Consider the following 22160-nt stretch of genomic DNA (forward strand, 5'->3'; position numbering starts at 1 on the left):
TTTTTTTTTTTTTTTTTTTTTTGCAAGCTGTTGGCGTGTTTGCCATTCAGGTTCGTTTATAATTAACTCCAAAAAGAACCCACCCAGCCCAGTCAACAACAAACAAAAGGGAGTAGCCGATATCGATGGAGAAATGCCATAGGAAGCTGCAAGAATGCAGCCTACAGCTGATGCCATTTGCCATTCGGAGAACCTCAGGGAAAGATGCCAATTCTGCAGCTCGGGAGAGACACAGAGAAGGGAGCACAGAGGTCTCCAAACAGGGCTCCGAAGGAAGGAAGGAGGGAAGGAAGGAAGCAAGCAAGCAAGCAAGCAAGGAAGGAAGGAAGGAATGCTGCTCTTGCAGGGCAGGCTCATAAAGGCATACAGCCTCTGCTGGGAGGAGAGGGAATGTTTACAGACAAGTGGAGCGATGCCTAGCTGTGTATGCACACACGCACACAACTGCGTGTGCATGGACACGCACACACACATGCACACACAGCCGGAGACATCTTCAGACATGTAGATGTGTATCCATGTGATGTGTGTGTGTGCATCTGTGTGTACACAAGTGTCTATGTGTTTGTGTGTGTGTGCGTGTGTGTGTACGCGCATACATATGTATACACAGAGATTCATATGCATGTGTGCACGAGAGAAAGAGAGAAAGAGAGGAGGGAGAGAGCGAGTGAGCTGCATGCCGTGTGTGCATGTGGGTATACTTCCCACTTTTTGACCCAGGTATACACAGAAGACAAAATAAAAATCATACTCCAGCAGCAAGCAGGCAGTCAGAGATTTATCTACATTCTCTGCTATCACCAGGGAGATGAATGGGGCCGAGCTGGAGCCCTTTACAAGATCCACTATGGGAGTGAAGGAGGAGGAGGCATGCCACACAGACATGCACAAACTTGAAGATAGAGAGATTTGGAAGGTGCTACTTGTGCAGCCCAGGTGGCACACCGGAGGGTGCGCAGGGGAGAGCGCCACACACGCTCGGTGGGGTCTGCAGGGTGCCTGGGCTCCAGGGGACAGCTGGCTACTTACGTTGTCTGCGTTGCTGTGGATCCTGAAAGGTGTTCTGTTGGCACCGGGCGCTGAGCCAGGGACGGGCGCTGGAAACAAAAGGGAGAGACAAAAAATAAAGTCACGCAACGGGAATATTAATTGCCTCTCGTGCGGATTTTACAAAATACACAAACTGTTTTCTTTCCTTATTTTTTTTCTTTTTCTTTTTCTTTTTTTTTTTTTTTACATGGATTGGCGCGCATCCCCTCTGCACGGAAAATACTAGCGTGGGATTTACAGCCCAGTTACAGGGCTCGGGATTAACAGCGCTGGCATCTTTTGGGCATATTTTTCCTTTTAATGAATGAGCTTTCGCTGTTAATGAGGAATAATCGTTTGGCTAATGAGCTTTGAAACATTAAGAGAAAAGAGGTTTTTTTCCCCGTTAATCGCCCTGGTGCGACCGCATGGATGGATTACAAAAGACAGCAGTAGAAGCGCAGTACAAAGGGGGGACGTCTCCCGGAGTGGGATAAATGCAGAGATGGGTGATGCGTCCCTGCATCTCTCTGTCCTTCTCTCTCTCTCTCTCACTCACTCTGCCAACTGCTATGGGTTTCCATAACTCTGCAATCAAAGTGGATGTTTGGGAAAGATTATTACAGTCAAACAGCGGAGCGTCGGCTGTTAATGTCTCCAGTGTTTAATCATCATACAGTAGAATGGTTTTATGCATATTTCATTTGCATATCATTAAACTGCGTTAGCATGGGACATTCAGAGCCAGGAGAGGTACAAAGTTGGGGGGGGAGAGTGAGAACAAGCAAGTGAGCGAGCGAGCAAGCGAGCAAGCAAGAGAGAGGGGAAGGTCCCTGTGATGCCTATCTTCAAAAGCCAGGGACTCGTTCCATGATCTCTCCTCTACTTCTACTAAAATCATTATGACTTGGAAACCTTTGAAGTTGGATATAACCTTGGATTCTTCTAATTCCAGCAGTGATGTATTAAAAAGGGGGAAATGGTGCTGCGCTAGACATTTAAAGGAATATAAACACCAGTGGTATGGAAATAGGAGCTCTTTGGGGAACGCACTGGCAGAGTCAGCCACAGCTTCGACAAACACCACACTTTGGGTTCATATTAATAAAGGACATCACAGTAACACAACAGAAACGAAGACAACATACACATGAACACAGGGATTATATTTCTCTCTCGTTTTGTTTTGGTTTGCTTTTTTAGGTAAAGAGAAGGATGGAGCCAGTGGTAATTTATACCCGAATTAGCGAACAGTTGCCTCTTTTTGTATTTCTTCTTCTTTTTCTCTCTTGCGCTTGGGAGAGGGGTGTCGTCACTGCTGAAGTGATTAATCAATTATTTGGTAGCTAAGATCTTTCTCCACTGGCACTGGCCAGGGAAGGAAGGTGGTGGCTGGGGGGAGAAGAACACAGTGGGCTCTTTGTAGATCTTATACATGCACAACATATTAATTGGGGTCTTTATAAGGCTCCCTCAATAGACTATTTAATTCCTGGTAAAACAGCAGCTGGTTCGCCACTGTTGGCGACTCTTCAAACATCACTTTTGCTGGGGGCTGTTCCGCCGCTGTTTGTTGTGTTGTTTTATTTTCCCTCTGGACAGCAGGAGCTGCGGCCGTGAGGCTACTTCACTACCCGGAGGCTCTGAACTGCACGGGCACATTTGGATCTCGGACATTTCCTCATACCGCGCGCACAACTCCATTGGAAAATGAAATGCTGGTTTATCATTTCACTGCTCCTCAGCGCCCCTCCCCTGCATTTCTTCTCCAAAGCTTTGTCTTGGCTATGAATATTCAGATGAGCCATGATGTGATTACACTGTACAATTACTTGTGTCCATGGTGGTGGCGAAGGGCTGAGGAAAGGCAGAGCCAGGCTGGCTTGGAGCTTGGTCAGGGTTTGTTTTCTGTATTTTTCCGATCTCCGTGGCACTGTGGCACATGCAGATGTCGCTGTTGTTCTTTATAAAGCCCTAATGATATGCGAAGGCATAACGACCCCATTTGGGTGCAAAGCATCTACGAAATATTAAGGGGGGGGAAGAAAATCCTGACTGAAGGAATGTCCACATAAATTATTTTTATTTAAATGAGCTGGAAGGAGGAGGTGGCAAGTCGGAAGAAGTCACATGGAATACATGCATAGTATTAATATGCAGAAAGGTTATCACCAAGGAGAAGAGGCGCCGCGGCGCAGAGCTCGAGACGCACGGGCTCATTAGGGAGTGGCACGGCCCGCTGCACCATGGGCTTATCTACCCGTGCTCCCGTTGGAGCCACAGCCCCACACGCACGTGCTGCCAGGAGCCTCTTCTGGGATGGCAAGCTGGCTGCCCAGAGAATTCCCAGTTCCATTCAGAAATGTCTCCAAGGCCATGTGCCAGGAGGGAGGGAGGGGAGAAGAGCAAACCCGGGGAGAGGCGGGTTCATGTCGCAGTTGTGCAGCACAGACGGCTTCCAACGAAACAGCCCGGAGGGTGGAGCGAGAACCCCGCCATGCGCATCTGGCACAGCATGCACCCCGGGCTGGCGAGTGCCAGGCTCAGACGTGCTCGTCCAGGGGCAGGAGCACAGAGCAGCAGCAGAGTGGGGGTCCCTGCCCGGCTGGCTTTGTTCCATGGGTGCTGGAAGGCCAGGCGCAGGCTCCAGCATGGCGCTGGCATGGCTCAGCAGCCTGTGCAAGGGGGGTGTTCTTTGCCGTCATGAGCAGCTGATGCTTCGACAGGGTGGATGGAGCCCTCCCTCTGTGCAGCAAATAGGCCAGATCCTCTTGTCAGCTCAGCTCTGGCTTTGGGGAGTTTCTTCCCAGCTAGTTTCAGCTCTCAGCGGAAAATCACCGTGTGCAGGCAGCATGAGGCTGATTAGAGGTTCTTCTAGGAGGACTGTTCCTCAGAGCAGCTGGGGAACAAGGGGCTGAACAGCAACGCCAGAGGTACAAGGAACCAGTGTTGAACTGCTGCAGGCCGCGGGCTCCACGTCCCTTTGAAGGATCCATGTCTGGGGGAGTGTACCCACAACCAGAGCACGAGCAGCTCCCACAGCGGCAACAGCATGGGCTGAGCTGGAGCGGCAGCCAGAGCTGCCCTCCAGAGAGAGGCCTTTGTTCTTCTTTCTCCCTGCCTGTGAAAGCAGGTGGTGCTCAGAAAGCAGAGCCAGCCAGGTGGGCTCTGCCACGAAGAGAAATCCACCGTCACCCCATGCAGCGGGGAGAGACCCGCTCAGCTGCTCTGGAAATGCAATGGGCCGGGTAAACCAGCTCGGTTCCCCCAGCCACACAGGCCGCCCTCCTTCACGTGGCCCTGAGCATCCATCACCGTATGTTTGAGGCTCCTGTAGCTGGGGTTAAGCTGGCCCTGCCCAAGCAGGGAGCAGTGCAGAAGTGAGCACAGGAAAGGATGGCGGAGAGGGGAGAGTGCTGTCCTCTGGCTCTGATCGGAGGTTGGCAGCCGGGAGGAGCCTGTGCAGACTGTGGAGATGACAGCCCTGGGTCAGCGCTCCCCTGCTAGGCGGCAGTGAGCACCGCCAGGACGAGCTAGCTAGCGTCGGCAGAGGGGTACGAGTGTGAGCGTGGCACCGGGGCTTGAATGAAGCTGTTGCAACAGTTGTCCCAGAAACACTAAGAGACTGACAGGATGGAGAGCCGGAGGCTGGCCTCCAGGATGGAGCAGTTCACCAGCACTCCCTGAGGCCTGGACTGCTGGGCCAAACTCACGGCCCTCCATCCTTAGCATCGGCAAACCTTGCATCACAGGTGCACAGTCCACGAGAGAGCCGCCATTCTGCCTTGCCACAAGATAGGCCATTTGCTTTCACCCGAATACCCTGTACAAGCCCAAGGACTGACCTAGGCCAAACATTTTAGCCTCCACAAAACTAAAGCCCAGACAGAGAACAAGAGTCCCAGGAGCCACCGACCAGGTCCCTTGCAACAGCAGAGGCTGGCTGGGCAGGAGATGCCCAGATGATCCTAACCAGCAGTCTTGAGACCAGGTTACAGAGCAAAATGATGCCAGCCCAGCCCCCTGATCTGGGGGAAAAACCTCCTCCTGACACCACACACCAGCCGGAGCTGAAAAAAGGAGCCACTGTACGCCGCAGTGCACTGGCACCTACGCTCAGCACACCAGCACTGGGGCTGGCGCCTATGCTTGGCACACATCACAAGGTGCCCAGGGAAAGCCCCGCAGTGACCGGGAAGTGACAGAACGTCCACGAAGCTACTACACGAGCACTGGTGACAAGTGCCTCAGTGCTGCCAGGACCCTGTGCCTGGGCCGGGGTACGAGGGTCATGGATGTCCTGGGGAAGGGAGAGAGGTGCCCATCTTTTTCCTCACTAGGCTTGGGCGCTTTGAGGCAGGACTAGTTCCTCTCACCATCAGGGGAAGAGACCGGTGTAACGAGGCCTCAGTCCCCACACCAGTCTCTTGGGCACCACAGCCCCCAGCTGTTTCAGGTGGGTTAAGGGGTAGAGACAGCAGGGGTCTGAAAGCAACCGTGTCTCATGTGCTGGGAACTGGGCCTCCAGTCTGACTGTGTGGTATGAGAGAGGCAGGGGTGTGGGAGGAGGAGCCCCCCTGCCTGGGGCTAGGCTCAGGTGTGAACTGCTGCCACTGCACCCCTTCCCCAGAGGAAGGGCTCTTCCTAACAGCGTGTGCAGACAGGCGCATGCCATGCCTGGGGCTGGGCCGGGTCTCAAAGCTGACCAGAGCTGCAGGCGCTGTGCTCAGGAAAGCCTAGCTGTGAGCACTAAGACCCCAGGGCTGCACCCTGAAAACACTGCCCGGCCGGCTCCAAGCAGCTGCAGTTTCCCCAGACACGACAGCAAACCCCGGACCCAGATCCCTACACCCGCTCTGCTGTGCTCCCAGGAGCCTGCACCACCTGCCACGGCTTCTCTACGCTCTTGGTTGAACGGCAGGGAGCGCAGGGTGGCCGGCAGCTTGCCAGATGGATCGGGGAGGGAGACATCAGGCCCGGGTTGACTGGGCCCCGGCTGGGGAGGTGGCAGCCCCCTCCCACACATGGCCGAAGGTGGCTCATCATGCGAGACGGGGGGAAGGGCGTTGTCAAGGGGATCATGGGGGACACGTCCTGGCAGCACGGGCCGAGGGTGCCGAGCCTGCCTCACACCGGGGCACAGGAGCCGGTCCACAAGAGCCTTGTAAGGAGCAAGCTGTGATCCAGGCCAGTGCTGGTGGAAGGGGTCACCTAAGGGAAGGGAGGCTGCGAGGCTCGCCTGCGTCAACTGCACAGGGGACGTGCAAGGCATGATGCAGCAGGGCCAGGGGCGTGGTGACAGTGGGGAGTCATTGCAAGAACCCAGCTCCTGGCTCCAAAGCAGACGTGGCAGAGCAAGCAAGGAAGGGAGCACTAAGAGCAGTTGCAACAAAGCAAGGGTATGCTGGGATCATAGAAAAGCAGGGGCCCTCTAGTCCAACGCCTGCCCAAGGCAGGATCATCCCTGCCCAAACCAGCCAAACACAGTCTTGTCTAACCTACTGCTAAAGCTACACACACAACCTGTCCCACAGCTACGGGGCAGAGCACCCAAACCTGCCACGGACAAAGCAGGGGGGCAAGAGCTGTCAGCGTCCTGCTCCCGGGAGGCTTGTAAAAAACCCTTGAGAGATCCAAAGAGGAGGGCCACAACCCTGGGACAGAGGAGACAAAACTTCCACCGGGCTCCCCCCACTCCTTTGTATCCTCCTGGGGAGCATGGGGACGTCATGCTTTCAATGTGCGGGGTTTCCGTGTCAGGAACAGACAGGGGAGGTTGGTCATGCAGTGATGGAGGCCAGGGCTTGCCAGGGGATGGTGAAACAGCTGCAAAAGCAGTGTGCGCAAAGCTTGAGTGGGACCATTGCTCCTGGAGGAGCGTGGCTGAACCCAAAGGGGCTGCTTGAAAAGCCAAGCCTAAAGAGGAAGGGAGAGCGATGCTGGGCATGGTCTCTGTGCCCAGCCAGCTCTCCCACAAGGCATCGTACGCACTTTCTTCTGTTTAGTTTTCTGTATATTGGTCCAGGGAACCCCCAGCAGAAAGGGGACATCTGTCCAGCATGGACACTGACTGCAGCCTTCAGCGGGCCTGCTGCTCTGTATCTGGTATGTTAACCACAAACAAATCTAAGTGCTGCATCTCCTGGCCTGCTTGTAAAGACAAGGGCTAGGACACAGACTGCCCTGGGTCCCCTCACATCCAAGGGTACGTGAATTCAGAAAAACAGGCAGCGAGTCCCTCTTGGCACCCTGATATAGGAATAAAGCAAAGACAGCTTCCCACATGGGACTTGCTTGGCCTTAGCTGCAGGGCAGGCTCCAGCCCCAGGGGGACCACCGCTGCTGTCTACAAGCTGTTTTACATGCACCGGTGTGAAGCGTCGCTGGCATCCGCTTCTCTGGTTACGTGCAGGCCACCACCCAATGCAGCTCTGGGGAAGGACACTTGTTTTAAAGCTGCAGGAGCCATTGCTCTGCCTGTCATTTTACCAAACACCCTGAAGAAATTGCTACTTAGGAAAAGGAAATTCAAACATTTATGAAACATATTGCTATTCAGAAAAAGAGAGAATTGTTTTGCAAATAGTAGCACTATTGAAAGGGGGGAAGAAGAGCATCAGTCATTGGATATTACATATAAGCAGTTTATTAAAGAATTAAATATTTATAGACTATAAAGCAAGCAGGGCGATGAGTCGCAAACAGCTTGCTGAGAAGTACATTATAAAACAATGAGTCTGTCAGTGATTGATAAAGTATGGAGAACACAAATGTTTTATAAAATCACTAAGCTAGCTATGAATCTCCAAAGCTGCACAATGAGATGCTGGAACAGCTATCACGGCTCCCGCTGCAGCATGTGCAGGAAGCCAGCATGGAGGGGATGAGATCTGAAGAGAGCTGCAGAGAGCAGAGATGAGCACAGCACTTGTGAGGCGGGACTCAAAGCCATAGACAAGAGTCATTTTTTGGATTATTCTAAACAAACCTGTTTGCGTCTCCAGCGTTTTGAATTCCCTACATTGGTCGGTGCAGATACGCCAAGTGGCAGCTTCCTCCCACCAAACAAACTTACTCAAGTGGGATTCAAGGCCTCTGCCCTCACTCAGTTTTGGCCATGGGCATGGGCATAAAGAGGAATTAAGGTCTCTAGAGCATGTACTTGGAATGCATCATTTCCAGCCCCTTTTAATATGCAGCACTTGCCTGGGGCAGGGGCAGCAGCGCTAGAAGTCTGCAGGTTTTCTGTCTGTGAACACTAACACACAATGTCGAGACAGCTCCAGCATCACTCACCGTGACTTTGGGAGAGACCCTTTTTTTCCAGTAACTATTTGACAAAAGGCTCTCCAAATGTTTCATCATTTTTTGGGAGCCAGACCAAGTCCTAGAAACCTTTGTGATTTCTAATGCTAGAACTCAAACCTTCTGCTGTCGCAAGTATTTTCTACAAATGTTTCCACAAATGTCATTCTGGTTTGATTTTTGAAATCACCCAAGTTACTTGGGACCACAAGTACCTCTGAAACTCAGTCACGGCTCCCAAATCACTCTGGCACTTTTGAAAACCCCCGCTATTTCTGCAAAGACAAACACCACTACGGCTACAATCCTCCTCTGGAAGTAGGCAAACATTTTTGCTGCTAAACACTCAGTGGAGAGGGGTGCAGAGGACAGAAGACTGTGGCTTCACCCCCAAATGTGACTTGAACTCCCATGAAGGATTATCTTGTCTGATTTGCACTGAGCCTGTCAGGAGAGTCAGTGTGCCCAAAAGACCTACAGCACTGGCCACTATCAATGCAACAATAACTAACGCTGTCCCCATCTGTGTTGCCTTCACAAGTCACCAAGCATTGCAATGATGTCCAACAGGCTCCTCCATTTGACTGCACTGATCCCTTCCCCGCTGTATTCACCCCCTTCTGCACCCTCCTCTTTGTTGCACTCCAGCTCTCTTCATATGAGCAGACCCTGGTCTCCCTGATCCTCAAAAACCATCCCTTGGCCTCAGGGTCAGTTCCCAGCGTGCCCTTGGATCAGAGTCTCCTTTCCATATCTTACCCTCATGGGGTTTGGAGACACCAGTTCCTGCAGGTCATAGATTCACAGATGCTAGGGTCAGAAGGGACCTCAACAGATCATCGAGTTGGACCCCCTGCCTAGGTAGAAAAGAGCGCAGGGGTCAGATGACCCCAGCCAGATGCCTATCCAGCCGTCTCTTAAAGACCCCCAAGGTACGGAAGAGCACCATCTCCCCGGAAGCCAGTTCCAAATTTTGGCCACCCTTACCGTGAAGAAGTCCTGCTCTCCTGCCTCAAATGACCATGCTGCCCCTGCCTCTTTAGAGAAGCCTTCTTCCCTCCCATCCCTTCTCTCTGGGGCTGCCCAGGCTCCACCCTCTCCCATATCCCTTTTCTCTCCTGCATCCAGGCATCCCACCCATGCACAGGGCTCCAGGACCTCTTGCTCCATCATGGACCTGCCTCCTCCCAAGCAGGAGTGCATCTGAGCTCGTCTTCCTGATGCCATTTCTTGGGCCTCTTGTCTTCAGCCTGAGCAGTGAAGACAACCCTCTGTGCTCCTGCCTGCTCTGTCACTGCCAGCACCTTTGCTGTAGCCTGCCACTCAGGTCTGAAACCCAGAGCTCACTCTCAACTCCTCCCTTTCTCTTGTCCCGTACAACTGGGCCGTTTTCTTGCACACTGTTTCTTCCTCCCCAGCAACTCCAACCTTGTCCTCCTCTCTCTCTCCTCAAAGCTGCATCTCTTGTTCAGGCCTTGTTACATCCTGCTCAGATTACTGCAACACCCTGCTTTCCAGCTTTGCATAGATGCATGTGCTACCTCCCCTCCAGCCCATACAAAATTCACCCCGGCCTGGTGGCATGAGGTCATTACTCCCTATTCTGGAGCCCCTGAGAGGCTTCCTTGTCCCACGGCATAGCCACAGCAAACTCCTCACTGTTCCTCTCAAAGCTGTAGGTAGCTCTGCCCCTCCACCCTCACCCCATCTCCTCACTCTTTGTGGCCCTTCCACCATGCAGTGCTCCCTGCCTTGACCCCTTGCTGTCATGTCGCCATCACCCATCTTCTCCCATGCACCCTCCTTTGGACAGACTTTCTGCCAGGCCCCTACATACCCTGCCCACATCCAAGCTCCTCTTAGAGACCATCTCCACCTATGCTGCTGAAGGAATTTGTGCAGACAGCTGAAGCATCAACTGCCTCCTCTCCTTTCCCCAAGTCCCAGAGAGCTGCGCTCTCAAGGCAGGCGAGTCACAGGCACCTGCAGAGACAACTCTCTGGGGAGCTGAGGTGCCAACATGCAACTTGAGCAGATTCTCACCTGTGGTCAGCACATAGCTGCAGGACTCTGGACAGGGAATTGCAGCTAAATAGGAGCCAGACAACTGCCCTCCCAAAGTGAGCATCAGATCCAGAGACCAAGCCAGAAAACCAGCAGGGCCTAAAAGCACGTGCAGAATGCCAGGTAGCAGCCCTACAGATCACTACGATGGCAAGCATCAGAGAGGCAGGCCATCAATGTCACTTTAGATCTGGCAGAGTAAACTCTAAGGCTAACATACTGACAACCTAGCTCAGATATAAACATGCCTTAATGCTGAACCTAATCCACTTAGACAGGCACTGAGTGGAAATGGCATTCCCTTTACGCACATCCCAAAAGCCGTGGAAGCCTTGCAGACTTCCTGAATGCCCTCATCCTAGCCAAAGAAAAATACAAGGCGTCTTGCCACATATGGTCTGAGTCAAGAGTCCTGGGGAGGGGGCGAGGTTTCAGCAAGAATGCAGAGATCTGTGATCGGGTTCAGGTAAAACTTGCCTGGGTTGTCCTGCATCCACAAACGACAAGGATGCAGGACAACTCTGCCCTAGAGAAGAGGCAGATAGGAAGGCAAGCCACTACAGTCTGGGATGTGCTCACGTTCTCTGACACAACTAAAAATCCTGTCTGTAGTAACAAGTGACACCAGAAACAGGCTCCTGTGACACAGGAGATGAATCTAGTGGCCTTTCAGTGCAGGCTGTGGTCCTGTGACAACAGGATCTAGCTGGGAGGAAGGCATTAACTAAGACCCTGGTTAGGGTGGGATAGATGAACTGTCTAGTGACAAGCACTAAGACAAGAAGCAGTGCCCTGGAGGGAGAGCAAAGAGAGGCTGGAAAGGAAATGCCCGACTACAACCTGTAGTACAAAACTAAATGAACACAGCGTGGTTATCCACTGCCTGCGAAAAGACTTCCAGACTTGAGAGAAACATCTCAGTTTAAAGTGACTCTGGAACCGCAGAAGCATCTCCTGCATTTCCCAAGAGCGTGACAGCTCAGAAACAGCTGCGAGGTAAAGCTGACTCCTGAGAGAGCGGCCCTGATGACACTGGCAGGAGAAACGCTCCCCTGAGAGATGCAAGAGATCTGCATACCAGCAACACCTGGCTGGTCTGGAGCAAATCAGCAGGACCTGGGCACTATTTCACTCTACTTTTTCAGTAGGAATAGAAGCAGTGAGAAGCCACGAAGAAGCTCTTTGCTCCTGTCCGGCAGGAAAGCAGCTGAAAACAAATCTATTCACCTCAGTCTGGAACAGAGCAAAGGGCCTGGCTCCATTGTGCTTGTCACAATGCCTATAAAGCAGGCAGCTCTACTTCTTGAACCGATGAGACTATACTTCTCTAGGTTTATACAGCAGAATGTGCAAAAAGAATAGATTTACAATAAATGTAACTCTTCAAGAAGCTTCCTATTTCACACATACTGGTCACATCAATGCTAACAAGACTTTGGGCAGAAAAGCTTACCCCCACAATAAAAAGGACACGTTGGAAGTTTTTTGTTCCTGAAATTCTGCAGTCATGTCTCCTTGTCATTACACATGTATTCAAAAATATAAAAGCTACCTTGCTGTTGTTAACACTGGTCAAAAAGGCAAATCCGGATGCACAGACCATGGTGGAATAGCAATCACAGTGGGAACAAGGTGCATGAAGAGTATGCAGTGTTCAGAAACTACATAAATACAGGTAAGAGTGAGGGGAAAGAGTGCTGTGTGAATGGGGCGATAGACTGCAAACATGAGAAAATGTACCAAGGATAAAACAGTTAGTTGGGTCAAAGTCACTAGCATGAAGTGATGCTATTTTAGACTTATTTTGATAAGTAGCAAGGACATTTGTTGTACAAAATAATCTTGGATTGAGCCATTTTGAGTTGATTCTGTTCAACTAACTGACAGAATTAACAATATTAGGTCTGTGAGGTGTTTTATTGCAAAAGGCCGCTTTGAGAAACGAAGGAAATTAAGTTAGTGAAGCCAGCTAGAGTGGGGAGCTCAGGGGCCTGGGTCTGGGCAAGGCCTGCATTTCTGTAAGTCAAATGTGCAAACACTGTCAGAAACTTGCATCCTGAACAATGGATGAACACTGGTAGGAAAGGACTCCTGACCTAACTGGATGAAGAGCTACCTCAGCAACGATAAGGAGTCAGCAGAGTCTGCAAGAAATGGGAAACAGGCACTGATGAGCAAAGGAAAGGAACGTCTGAGAGGTCAGAAATGTAAGGGTAAAGCAAGAATAGGCAAAGCTCAAGCTGAGTTAGGCCTTGCAAGGGAAATCAAAACAAACAGCAAGACTCATTACCCATACAAGTAAAGTAGAACTGCATCTGCTGCACAGTGTGGTTGGGGTCAAGATTAAAGAGAACCTAGGAAAGGCTGAAAGCTAAACCAAACCCAAGCCTGTTTTCAGCAAGGACTGTAAGGTAGCACATGGAGACAAAGGCAGCACAGCTCATAGGAGCAGCAAACAGAACTAGAGGTTACCAGCATCCTAAAGCTTAATGCTTTCAAACGAACTGACTATATAATCCCCGCCCCAGAAAATCAAGAAATGGCACGCGACATTGCAAGTCCAGCTGCAATATCTTTTAACGCATGTATCAGGTCGGAAGCAATGTCTTTGGCTTGAAAAACAGAATCACAGTGCATACATTTAAAGCAAGGAAAAAACTCTCCTGCCCATTGGTATGACTTCAATTATACACAAATTGCAAAGGAAAGATCAAATAAATCATTAGGAAGCAAACAGACAATGGGATAAAAGACAACATGGGTCTACCAGGGGAAAAGTGTGTCAGAGCAGCCTGATGTCAAAATAAATGGACATCCCAGACGAGCCCCTTGTTGGGCCTTGGGCTTTAGGGTTGGGGATCGCTAACTGTCCTTTTATTAACTTAGTGAGGAAAGCTTTCAACTAGGTTCTCCGGGGGTGGAGACCAAAGCCCTGCAGTAAGCGGGGAAGTGGGAGACCTGGAGGAAGAGCAAGCAGGAGGGGACAGGAACGTGCTCTCGTACTTCCTGAGAAATCAGGGCAATCAATTCGTCACCTCAGGTGCCTATACACAAATTCCTGGCGCCTGAGAAACAAGCAGGAAGAACTGGAAGTCCTTGCTTGGTCATGGAGCTATGGCGTGATTGGAATAAGAGGCCTGGTGGGAGCTTGCATGCCTGAAGCATGGTCATGGAAGGGCACAACCTGTTCAGGAAGGACAGGTGGGGTGTCAGATGACAGGACAAGGAGCAATGGGCTCCAGGGGCAGCAAGGGAACGTGAGGTTAGATATTAGGAAACTGTTTCTCACTAGGAGGACAGTAAGACACTGGAACAGGCAACCCAGAGAGGTGGTGCAGTCTCCATCCTTGGAGGTTTTCAAGACCTGGGTAGACAAAGCTTCGGCTGGAATGATTTAGTTGGGGATGGTCCTGCTTTGAGCAGAGGGTTGGACTAGATGCGACCTCCTGAGGTCCCTTCAACCCTCATTTTTTATGATTCTAAACAGCTGGTTTTGTAGACAAAGGCAGCATCCGTAGATATGATCTGAATGAAAAGAATTACAGAGGGTTAGCTCCAGACAGCACCTGATAGGGCACCACATGAAAAACTTCTAGTTAAACTGAAGAAAATGGGTATTAGGACAAGAACTGTGGAGTGTGTGGGGGACTGAGGGGAGGATGACAACAGATTGTGTTGAAAGTGGAACTTCTTGGCTGGAAGGAGGTTGCTGGTGGAGATCCTCCAGGAGTGAATTTCATTAATAATCTTAGCACAAAAACCAATAATGAACTAAGTCGCTATGACTTTACACCTGAATGGAACAAGTTACAGTGAGCTAGCTCAACTTATGCCAACATAGGAGCAGACAGAGGTAACAGTTACATTGGAACAGTTTACACCAGCATAATTTAGTCCCAGTGTAATTTACCTCCATCTGCAGCCTGAAAGTGTCAGTGCAGGCCTATTCCACCCTGCTCAAGCCTCTCAAAAATATTAATGCAAACGGTGAGCAGATCTGTATGTTGTCCATCGGTTTTTTAAACCCTGCACTCCTGGAGCAGTGAACATATTCTAGAAGCCACTTCAGCTCAGGATATCTATATCTAAACCCTCTGACACATCTCACCACCTATGAAGGCTCTGCTTTTGGAGCTGGGGAACTCGGCCCAGACAGGATGAATCTATGATGATCAGGATGATGGGGGGAGAGGACTGAAATGAACTCTCTCCAACAGCCTGGTAAAAGGCAATGCTCTTTGCACAGCACACAAAATCAGGCTTCCAAGGCTCACTGTCACACAAGCTCATTGAGACCAAGAGGTGAGCAGGATTCAGAACAGGTTTGGACATTTATAAAGATCAAAAGCATGAACGAATAAGCAAGAAACCCCTGCAGAGGCCTTATAAAACCTCTTGCTTCAGGACACAAGCCTGTCTTTAAATGGAAGGGGATAGGAAGAATCTTTGCTTGTACGCAGACTATTCCACAGCTGTCGAGAGACAAGTTCATTACATCTTTCCCTAATGCAGCAGATACTGGCCACTGTCAGGAAAGGGATTTGGGTCTAAGTGGAGCCCTTTTTTACACCAATCCATCAGTTCCTATGCTCCTATAACTGGGGATCTATCCCCTCTCCTGACGACTATGCAGCAGAGGTCCTGTGGGGTCCGCATCGGGAATGGATTTGCTACCGTCGTGCTTCCGACAGACAGTGGTGACCACAACAGTGAGACTCACCGATGCATGCTAACACCTTTCTCCTCCTTTCTTTCAACCAGCTGCCAGAAAAGCAAGTTCAGAAAGGTGTGGCAACTTTGTCCCTTCAAAAGTAACCAGACAACACTGACATCCTGCACCTCTTCACATGGACCTCACCCAACATTGCAGCAACGTCTGGGTCCGTTACTGAAACAGAAAGCCTTTAGCATTCCTGATTGGTCCTTTTTCTATTTAAACACATCCCATTTGTACCAGTCCAGTTCCTGTTTCCAGCTATTGTGGATGTTATAAATAGTCCTCTAAATCAGGTCAAGCTAAAACTGGGCTACATCAGCCTCTCATTGAACAGTTTGAGGATTTACCATAATGCACAGGTCTTGGCTCACAGACCCTGGGGGCCATCAGAAGTCAGGGGAACTCGGATCAGCCCCGAGGCTGCTCAAAGTTATGCCAAGAACTAAGTCAACCTCCACTGCCTCTAGGGACTGGGAGCAACAAGGTGGCTGAAAGCCAACTCCCCTGTCTCCTAAAATTTCCTTTGGCTTCTCTGATAATGAATAACATTTGCAATCATGCAGCTAAAGATAGTAACAAAAACTATAAGCAAAACACACTAGGCAAACAGTTAATTTCTAAACAGAGAAGGAAAATAACACCTAATGGTTTACCGAGAGAGATCAATCACACAACCCTGGGAAGAACACAAAGGCATTATATTTCAGTGTCTAAATTCTCAACTGTCAAAACAGCAGTGAAGTAAAGAGATCAGATGATCTCTACCACAGCTGGTTATCACAGATCTAGAGATTTATAATAAAAAGACCCTTAAGAAGGTCTGTTCTTGCTACTGCTGTGCTCCTTTTTTTCCAATTGGAGCAACACAGCACAACCTCTTGGGTCTTCCAACATCTACTGAAAAGCAGGGTTTTTGTGAATTTCCAGAGATCTAAAACTAAATACAAAGTAGTTCTATTATGAATTAGCACCTCCAAAAGAAGAACAAGTATGTAGCCATCAGATGCTGCGGCTCTTTAGAAACCTTGCAGTTTCCAAGCTGTAGGCAGTTCTAGAGAGGGGCAAGCCAGCCTGGCATGGGTATGGGGTTGCTGCTGAAGAGCTGCTTAAAAGAGATGTTTCTTTTACCAATTTTTTAAATGTTTGCTTTTGCTGAACATTTCCAACCAGTTCTAGTCACAAGGGAGACTTGGGGCTACAATTCACAAAGAGTAAAACCTCAAGTTACTTAGACCTAGGATGAGCTTATTAGCAAACAGTGTCAGACAGGATTCCCACCAAAAACCATAACATACATGTTATTTTTGCAGTTAGAAAAATACAATTTACTGAGAAAAATAGATAAGGTTTCATTTTGGATTTCAGTCAGTGCTCTTTTAGCTATATGCTGTGCTCCTCCCACTCGGCTCTACCTACATCATTAATGTGTAGCAGGTGAGAATTTGAAATGTAGTAGGGAAGAGGTACTTGCATTCAGTGTCTTGGTACCTCCAAGGGTCTGAAACCTGCAGATACAACATGCCAGTTCAGTGTTTGAACTCAGCTTCTGCTGTCTCGGATGAAAGCGACCAGCACTGCAACTGCACACGGGGCTCACGGAGAGAGTGACCTGGCACACCAGAAGAGGCACAGGCTCCCCAGAGGCTGGAGAGCAGGAAAGCGCAGCCGGCAAGGTGCCTCCACCAGCTGGAGTGCACAGGAAAGGGAGGGGGCTCCACACCCTCCCCTTCCAAATGAATATTCTCTCTCCTGATATTTTAATGATATCTAGCTACATTTTCATAAAAATACTGAAGGTCTCCAGCCCACCCTTTCACCCCTCTCTTTAAAGAATACAAACCAAACAAAGCACCCTGGGCATTTTTATGTGGCAAAGATAAGCAATCCGAAACTAGGAAGCACCAAACCAAAGGCTGCTTTCATAGTTTTAACTCTCCCCACCACATGCTTTTCTAATCAGGTATTCGAGAAGCTGGCCACTACTATTAGGGCTGCAGGCTGCTGCAGCCTGCTCTGGTCCCCCCTGCAGGAGAGGCTGCAGCGCTGGAAGCCTTTCAGCCAGGGCTGTGCGCGTGCTCCCTGCCCAAAAGGTTTCCTTTAGGAGTCTGCTGTCAGGCCAATCTTTGTGTAAGCCATGGGCAAAGCGTGCTTTCTAGCAGCTGGTCCACAAACTGAGGAGCAGATAACGCTCACTTAGCAAGCATGGCAGCAGTCTGCGCTGGGGCCCAAGGATGCCGCTGCCTGCGAGGGAGTCCTCACAGCTGCTCAGCAGAACTCCAGGTTCCTTCTCCGAATCATTAATTTAATTCAAAAAATGAAAAAAATAGCCTTTAAAAACAGTTCTTAAAATGGGGAATAAATTGTACAAGTCACCACACGTGGCCTAACGGGCAGGGAAAGCATTAGGCCATGCAGTGCCATGCTTCAGTCATTTCTCAAGCATCTCAAAGGCTTGCGTCACAGAGGCACACTTGAAGGCTGAAAGGTAGATGACAGGCTCTAGAAAAACAGCGGCTGCCTTCCCTGAGGGCAGCCCATGGCTTCAGTCTTACTGGGAATGCTGGGACATGGCAGATATCTTCATTAGGGTCACCACATCTGAGCGAACTAACAGCCCCCTTTGCTGAGCACAACCTGGTTCAAAGCCCACTGGGTTACATTAGTGCTTTACAAGTTATGGGAAAGAAAGGCCACCTTGATTAAGGCAAAAATATGACTGAAATGAGGATGGGAAAATTAATCATTGCTTGGTAATAATTTTACAAGCAATTGTCTTAAAATGTGTATTTGAAAGTCCTTGCTAATAAGTTTCAGCTCTATGATAAGTCAGGAGGATAACGAGCCAGCCATGTATTAGGACATGTTCCAAAAAAGTGTCAGATGTGAAAAATTTCTCAGTACCTCTAGCAATGAGATGCCTACACCCTCCTCCTGCTCTGATCGTGCCAGCAAGGATTCTCCAGCACTCGCGAGGTGCCCTGGTGCCAGACAGCCCCGCAGCAGCTCCCCAACTTCTCATTATTTATGTCTAGTTGCCAGCTCAAATGCCACATGATGGAAGTGCAGTTTCTGTCTTCTCAATCTCCACCATCCTTCCCACCACTCCACACTGCACCCTGGACAGCTGACTCACTACCCCCTCCCTATATAAATCACTGATAAATCCTGCCAGTTCTTCCACTGCAACATTTCCAGATTTGCTAAAGCTTTGGCCCATGCTCTGGCCATGTCATGGTGACCACTCTGTCCTCCACATCTCTCAATCGCCCTCAAACTGCATTCCTCAGATCCACCTGCACCACACTTGATCATGCATTAGCAGATGCATCACAAGCAGGTCCAGGGAGGTGATACTTGGTTAGGCCGCAGCTGGAGTGTTGCGTCCATTGTTGGGCACCGTACTTCAAGAGGGATGTGGATAACCTAGTATGGTTAGGGGCCTGCAGGTAAGGCCTTACAAGCAGCCATGGACAGACTGCAATCTTCAGCCTGCACAAGAGAAGGCTGAGAGGGGATCTTGTGGCTGTCTACAGATTCATCAGTGGGGGACAGCAAGGGATAGGAGATGCTCTGTTCACCAGGGCACCCCTTGGAGCAGCTACAAACAACGGCCACAGACTGACAGAGAGCAGATTCAGGTTAGGCATCAGGAAGAACTTCTTTACAGCAAGGGTTGCCAGAACCTGGAACAGGTGTCCAAGGGAGGTGGTGCTCTCCCCTACCTTGGGGGTCTTTAAGAGGAGACTGGACAAGCACCTGGCTGGGGTCACCTGACCCCAGCGCTCTTTCCTGCCCGGGGCAGGGGATCGGACTCAATAATTTATTGAGGTCCCTTTCAACCCTGGTATTAATGAATCTATGAAATTGCCCGACCTGTCCGCCATCGCAACCAGCTGCACTTGGTTCTGCTTTTCCCTTGACAAACACCGCAGGTCTTCAGCCTGTGCTTCGAGGCCTGCCTATCTCCAGCTCTTACCCAGGTCCTGCCTCCCTCTCACCCAGTGCTGCCAGATCAGCTTCCTGCTGCTCCCATAGTTGTCTTTCCCCAAGCCCACCCATATGCCTAGACCTTCCTCTTGGACGCTGCATCCACTTTCATATCATACCTTTCCTCAGAACTTGCTGCTCCTGGGAGCTGACGGGCCCGGAAGATCCCAGACACTGCCCTCGGTCACGCGTCCCCAATCCTTCACATGCAGCCTCATCCCTCCACCCCTCTCCCAAACCCTCTTGCCACCCTCCAGCTCTTGAGGCAAGGGCTGTCATTTCTACCTGTCTGCAAGGCACCACGTGCACCTACAGAGCCACGTAAGCCAGCAGTCGGTGTGGCAGGCTGCCTTGGCCGCCAAGACTTAGCAGGGCTTTCCTCCCAAAGCTCTCCCCTTGCCCTCCTTGTTCTCATATAACAGGTTTTTAAAGGATTTGTTTTTAATGAGCAGTAAGCCCAGAGTGGGAATGCTGTATTTCTTCCTCTCAAGTGATGAAGTAGGTGCTTGGAGTCCCTGCATTGATTTCCTATCTGCTGCTTGGTGCTCTGACAGGGAGCCTGTAAAGCAGGCTCCTTCGACCGCACCGGCAAAGGCTTCTGTAAATAAGCACAGTGCAGGCTGGCCCAGGCCAAGGTGGGGAGGTGACCAGGGCAGTCCCAGGGGAGCAGCCAGGAGCTGAAGAGGAAGTGCTTGGCGACTTCCCCAAGTACAGGAAAAGGGAACTTCATTGGCTTCCTCTCCCCAGCGCCACAAAGCACAGGGTGGGAGCCACATGGCATCTCAGAGCAGAGCAGATTTACAAGGGGTGTCACATGCATGTACAGGCCCCAACCTCTAATACATGCAGATGTGTGGTGGTAGGAGCGTGCACATGCTGGGGAGACAATGTGGAAGCAAAGGAGTTCTTGCACCCTGACCAGGGAAAAGGAAATCCTGAGACAGGAGCCATTTCCAAACACGGCAGCATTTCTGCTTCCCTTGACCAGACCCATTTTCTATTTTCCATGGGAAGCACCTGCCTCCAGCGGCAGGTGACCCAGGCTCCAGGAAGATCTTTGTCATTGGTACGACAAGGCAATGCGGAGGCTGACTCAGTAATGCTGCACCCTCTCTGCTTTTGTGACAAGGGACCCCCAGACATTTCATAGCTCTGCACTGTGATTGGCCTCGTCTTCTGCACACACCAGCACCCAGCACCTAGCTGTGGTACCTGCCTATACATCCACCAGTACAGACGCTCCTACCCAAGCTCTCTCTCACACCCAAACCACCCACCACTTTCGCTTTCATGAAGCCAGAAGAACTATTCTTCAAATTCACCCAACGCTGTAAAGTCAGAGCTGTAAAGTCAGATCTTTTCCTCCTTTAAATGTGACTAGCTATTTACTCCCTAACAATTCTGCTTCAGAGCTGATTTAGCATTTTTATTGGAATGTGAAAGCTCTTAAAAGAAGAAAAAAATCTAATCAGGCAGAAGAGATAGAAAACTTGCTGAATTTTCTCTCCCCCCTTCGCACCCCCTCAATCCTATCAAAAGCACATCTTCCATTCATTGCTTCCCGATGTCATTATGACAAGCGGCTACAAATCAATAGCAGAAGGAAAGGCAGGACCAGCCCGCACTCGCCAAGTGATAAAGATTCACTCTCAGCCCCGATTTGCTAATAGCACATAATAGCAGCCATTGGCGCCCCGCATTAAATCATACATTTCACTCTGCGTTTATTATGGGATTTTTAAAACTCCTCACCAAATTGGATTTTCTCGACGGTCTCTAATTTCCACATTTATCATTTAAAATTAAACTCCTCTGTGGGGAGGGGGAGGGGCAGGGGGGAAGGAAGAGAGAAGCCAGGCAATTCTGTATTTTCCTCTTTCTGTTTTTTATGAAAACCCATAAATAATCCCAGGTATCATCACCATCAACACTGAAGTTTTATGTACATAAAAATGCCAGAAGTTAGGCTGAAATGGCTTGGGGACTCTGCTTACCTACATGCAGGTCTGTGAAAGGAAAGCAAACAGTAAGAAAACAGATTTAAATGAAAGAAATTCAATCAAAATGATCAACAAAGTATGCTAGCATTAAAGGTGTTATGGAATATTACCCTGGATTTCTAGGCTGAATCCCCAAAGCAACTAAACTGGGAGATCTTGCAGACCTCAAAATCCATGCCTGACAATCACAGAAATGTGGGGCCTCACTCTGTTCACAGACAAGCAACTTGACAAACAACTTACCTCCTTAAACAGCTCCATGCCAGACCTACTTAACATACCCTCCCTGTCCTTGCAGTGGCAGGACAACGACAGTGCCCTTGTTCCCCTTCTTTACCCGTGGCAGGGTAGGGTGCCCTTGGTGTTGTGGGGCACTGTGCCTGGCTGTTGTGCAGTCTTAAGAACAGGGTAGACCAGGGTGTCAAACATACAGCCTGTTGGGCTACCAGAAACAGGGAGGGGTCTGCTGCAGAATTCAGGTCCCTGGGTCCTGATGGACATGGCTCACAGCCCTGTGCTCTCTTGGCCCCACTGCTGCTGCCTGGACCCACCCTTTGGGAAGACTGAGCTTTTTGCATTACTATTCTACGCACTCTGGGAAGTCAAATAAAAAATAGGAAAAAGGTAAAGCTGTGCCATGCAGATAAGAGGGAAAGGGAAGTTTTCCGGGACCACGGCAGGCTCATCCTCTCACCCAGGAGGGCTCAGGAACAGCTGGGGCAGTTCAGACATCTAAGACTAACCATTGATTTTGCTTCCCTCGTTTGGCGGAAGCCCAATGACGTGCACAGACTGCTGCCTGTGGGTAATGTTCCCACCCTGAGACTTGCTGGCATCAATAACTCCTTCTCCTTCACACTGCCCTTACCTCCCTGCAGCCTGGCTATACTATGTGATTCCTCTCCTCTTTGTTTCTAGTACAGGTTCCTTACCACAGATCCACCACAGATCTTTAAGCCAGCACCCCCTGAAGCCACTACAGGATGGAAAACCGACAGTGCAGTTTTCTCACATTGTTCTCATGCAGAATGAACTACCTGACCTTTTAACATCAC

The 22160-nt window shown here is 50.0% G+C and overlaps 1 protein-coding gene across 1 annotated transcript in view; it reads right to left on the reverse strand.

Annotated features, from left to right (window-relative positions):
- The window catches only part of LOC109289345 (protein Hook homolog 2-like), a 168923-nt gene that overhangs the window by 44867 nt on the left and 101896 nt on the right, over nucleotides 1-22160 (reverse strand). Inside the window, exon 4 of the mRNA XM_019505340.1 lies at nucleotides 1033-1100. Coding sequence (XP_019360885.1) covers nucleotides 1033-1100 — 68 coding nt within the window. The remainder of the gene's footprint in view (nucleotides 1-1032; nucleotides 1101-22160) is intronic.

The sequence above is a fragment of the Gavialis gangeticus genome, unplaced genomic scaffold, assembly GCF_001723915.1.
Source record: "Gavialis gangeticus isolate Ggan-Ray unplaced genomic scaffold, GavGan_comp1, whole genome shotgun sequence".
Classification (NCBI taxonomy): Eukaryota; Metazoa; Chordata; order Crocodylia; family Gavialidae; genus Gavialis; species Gavialis gangeticus.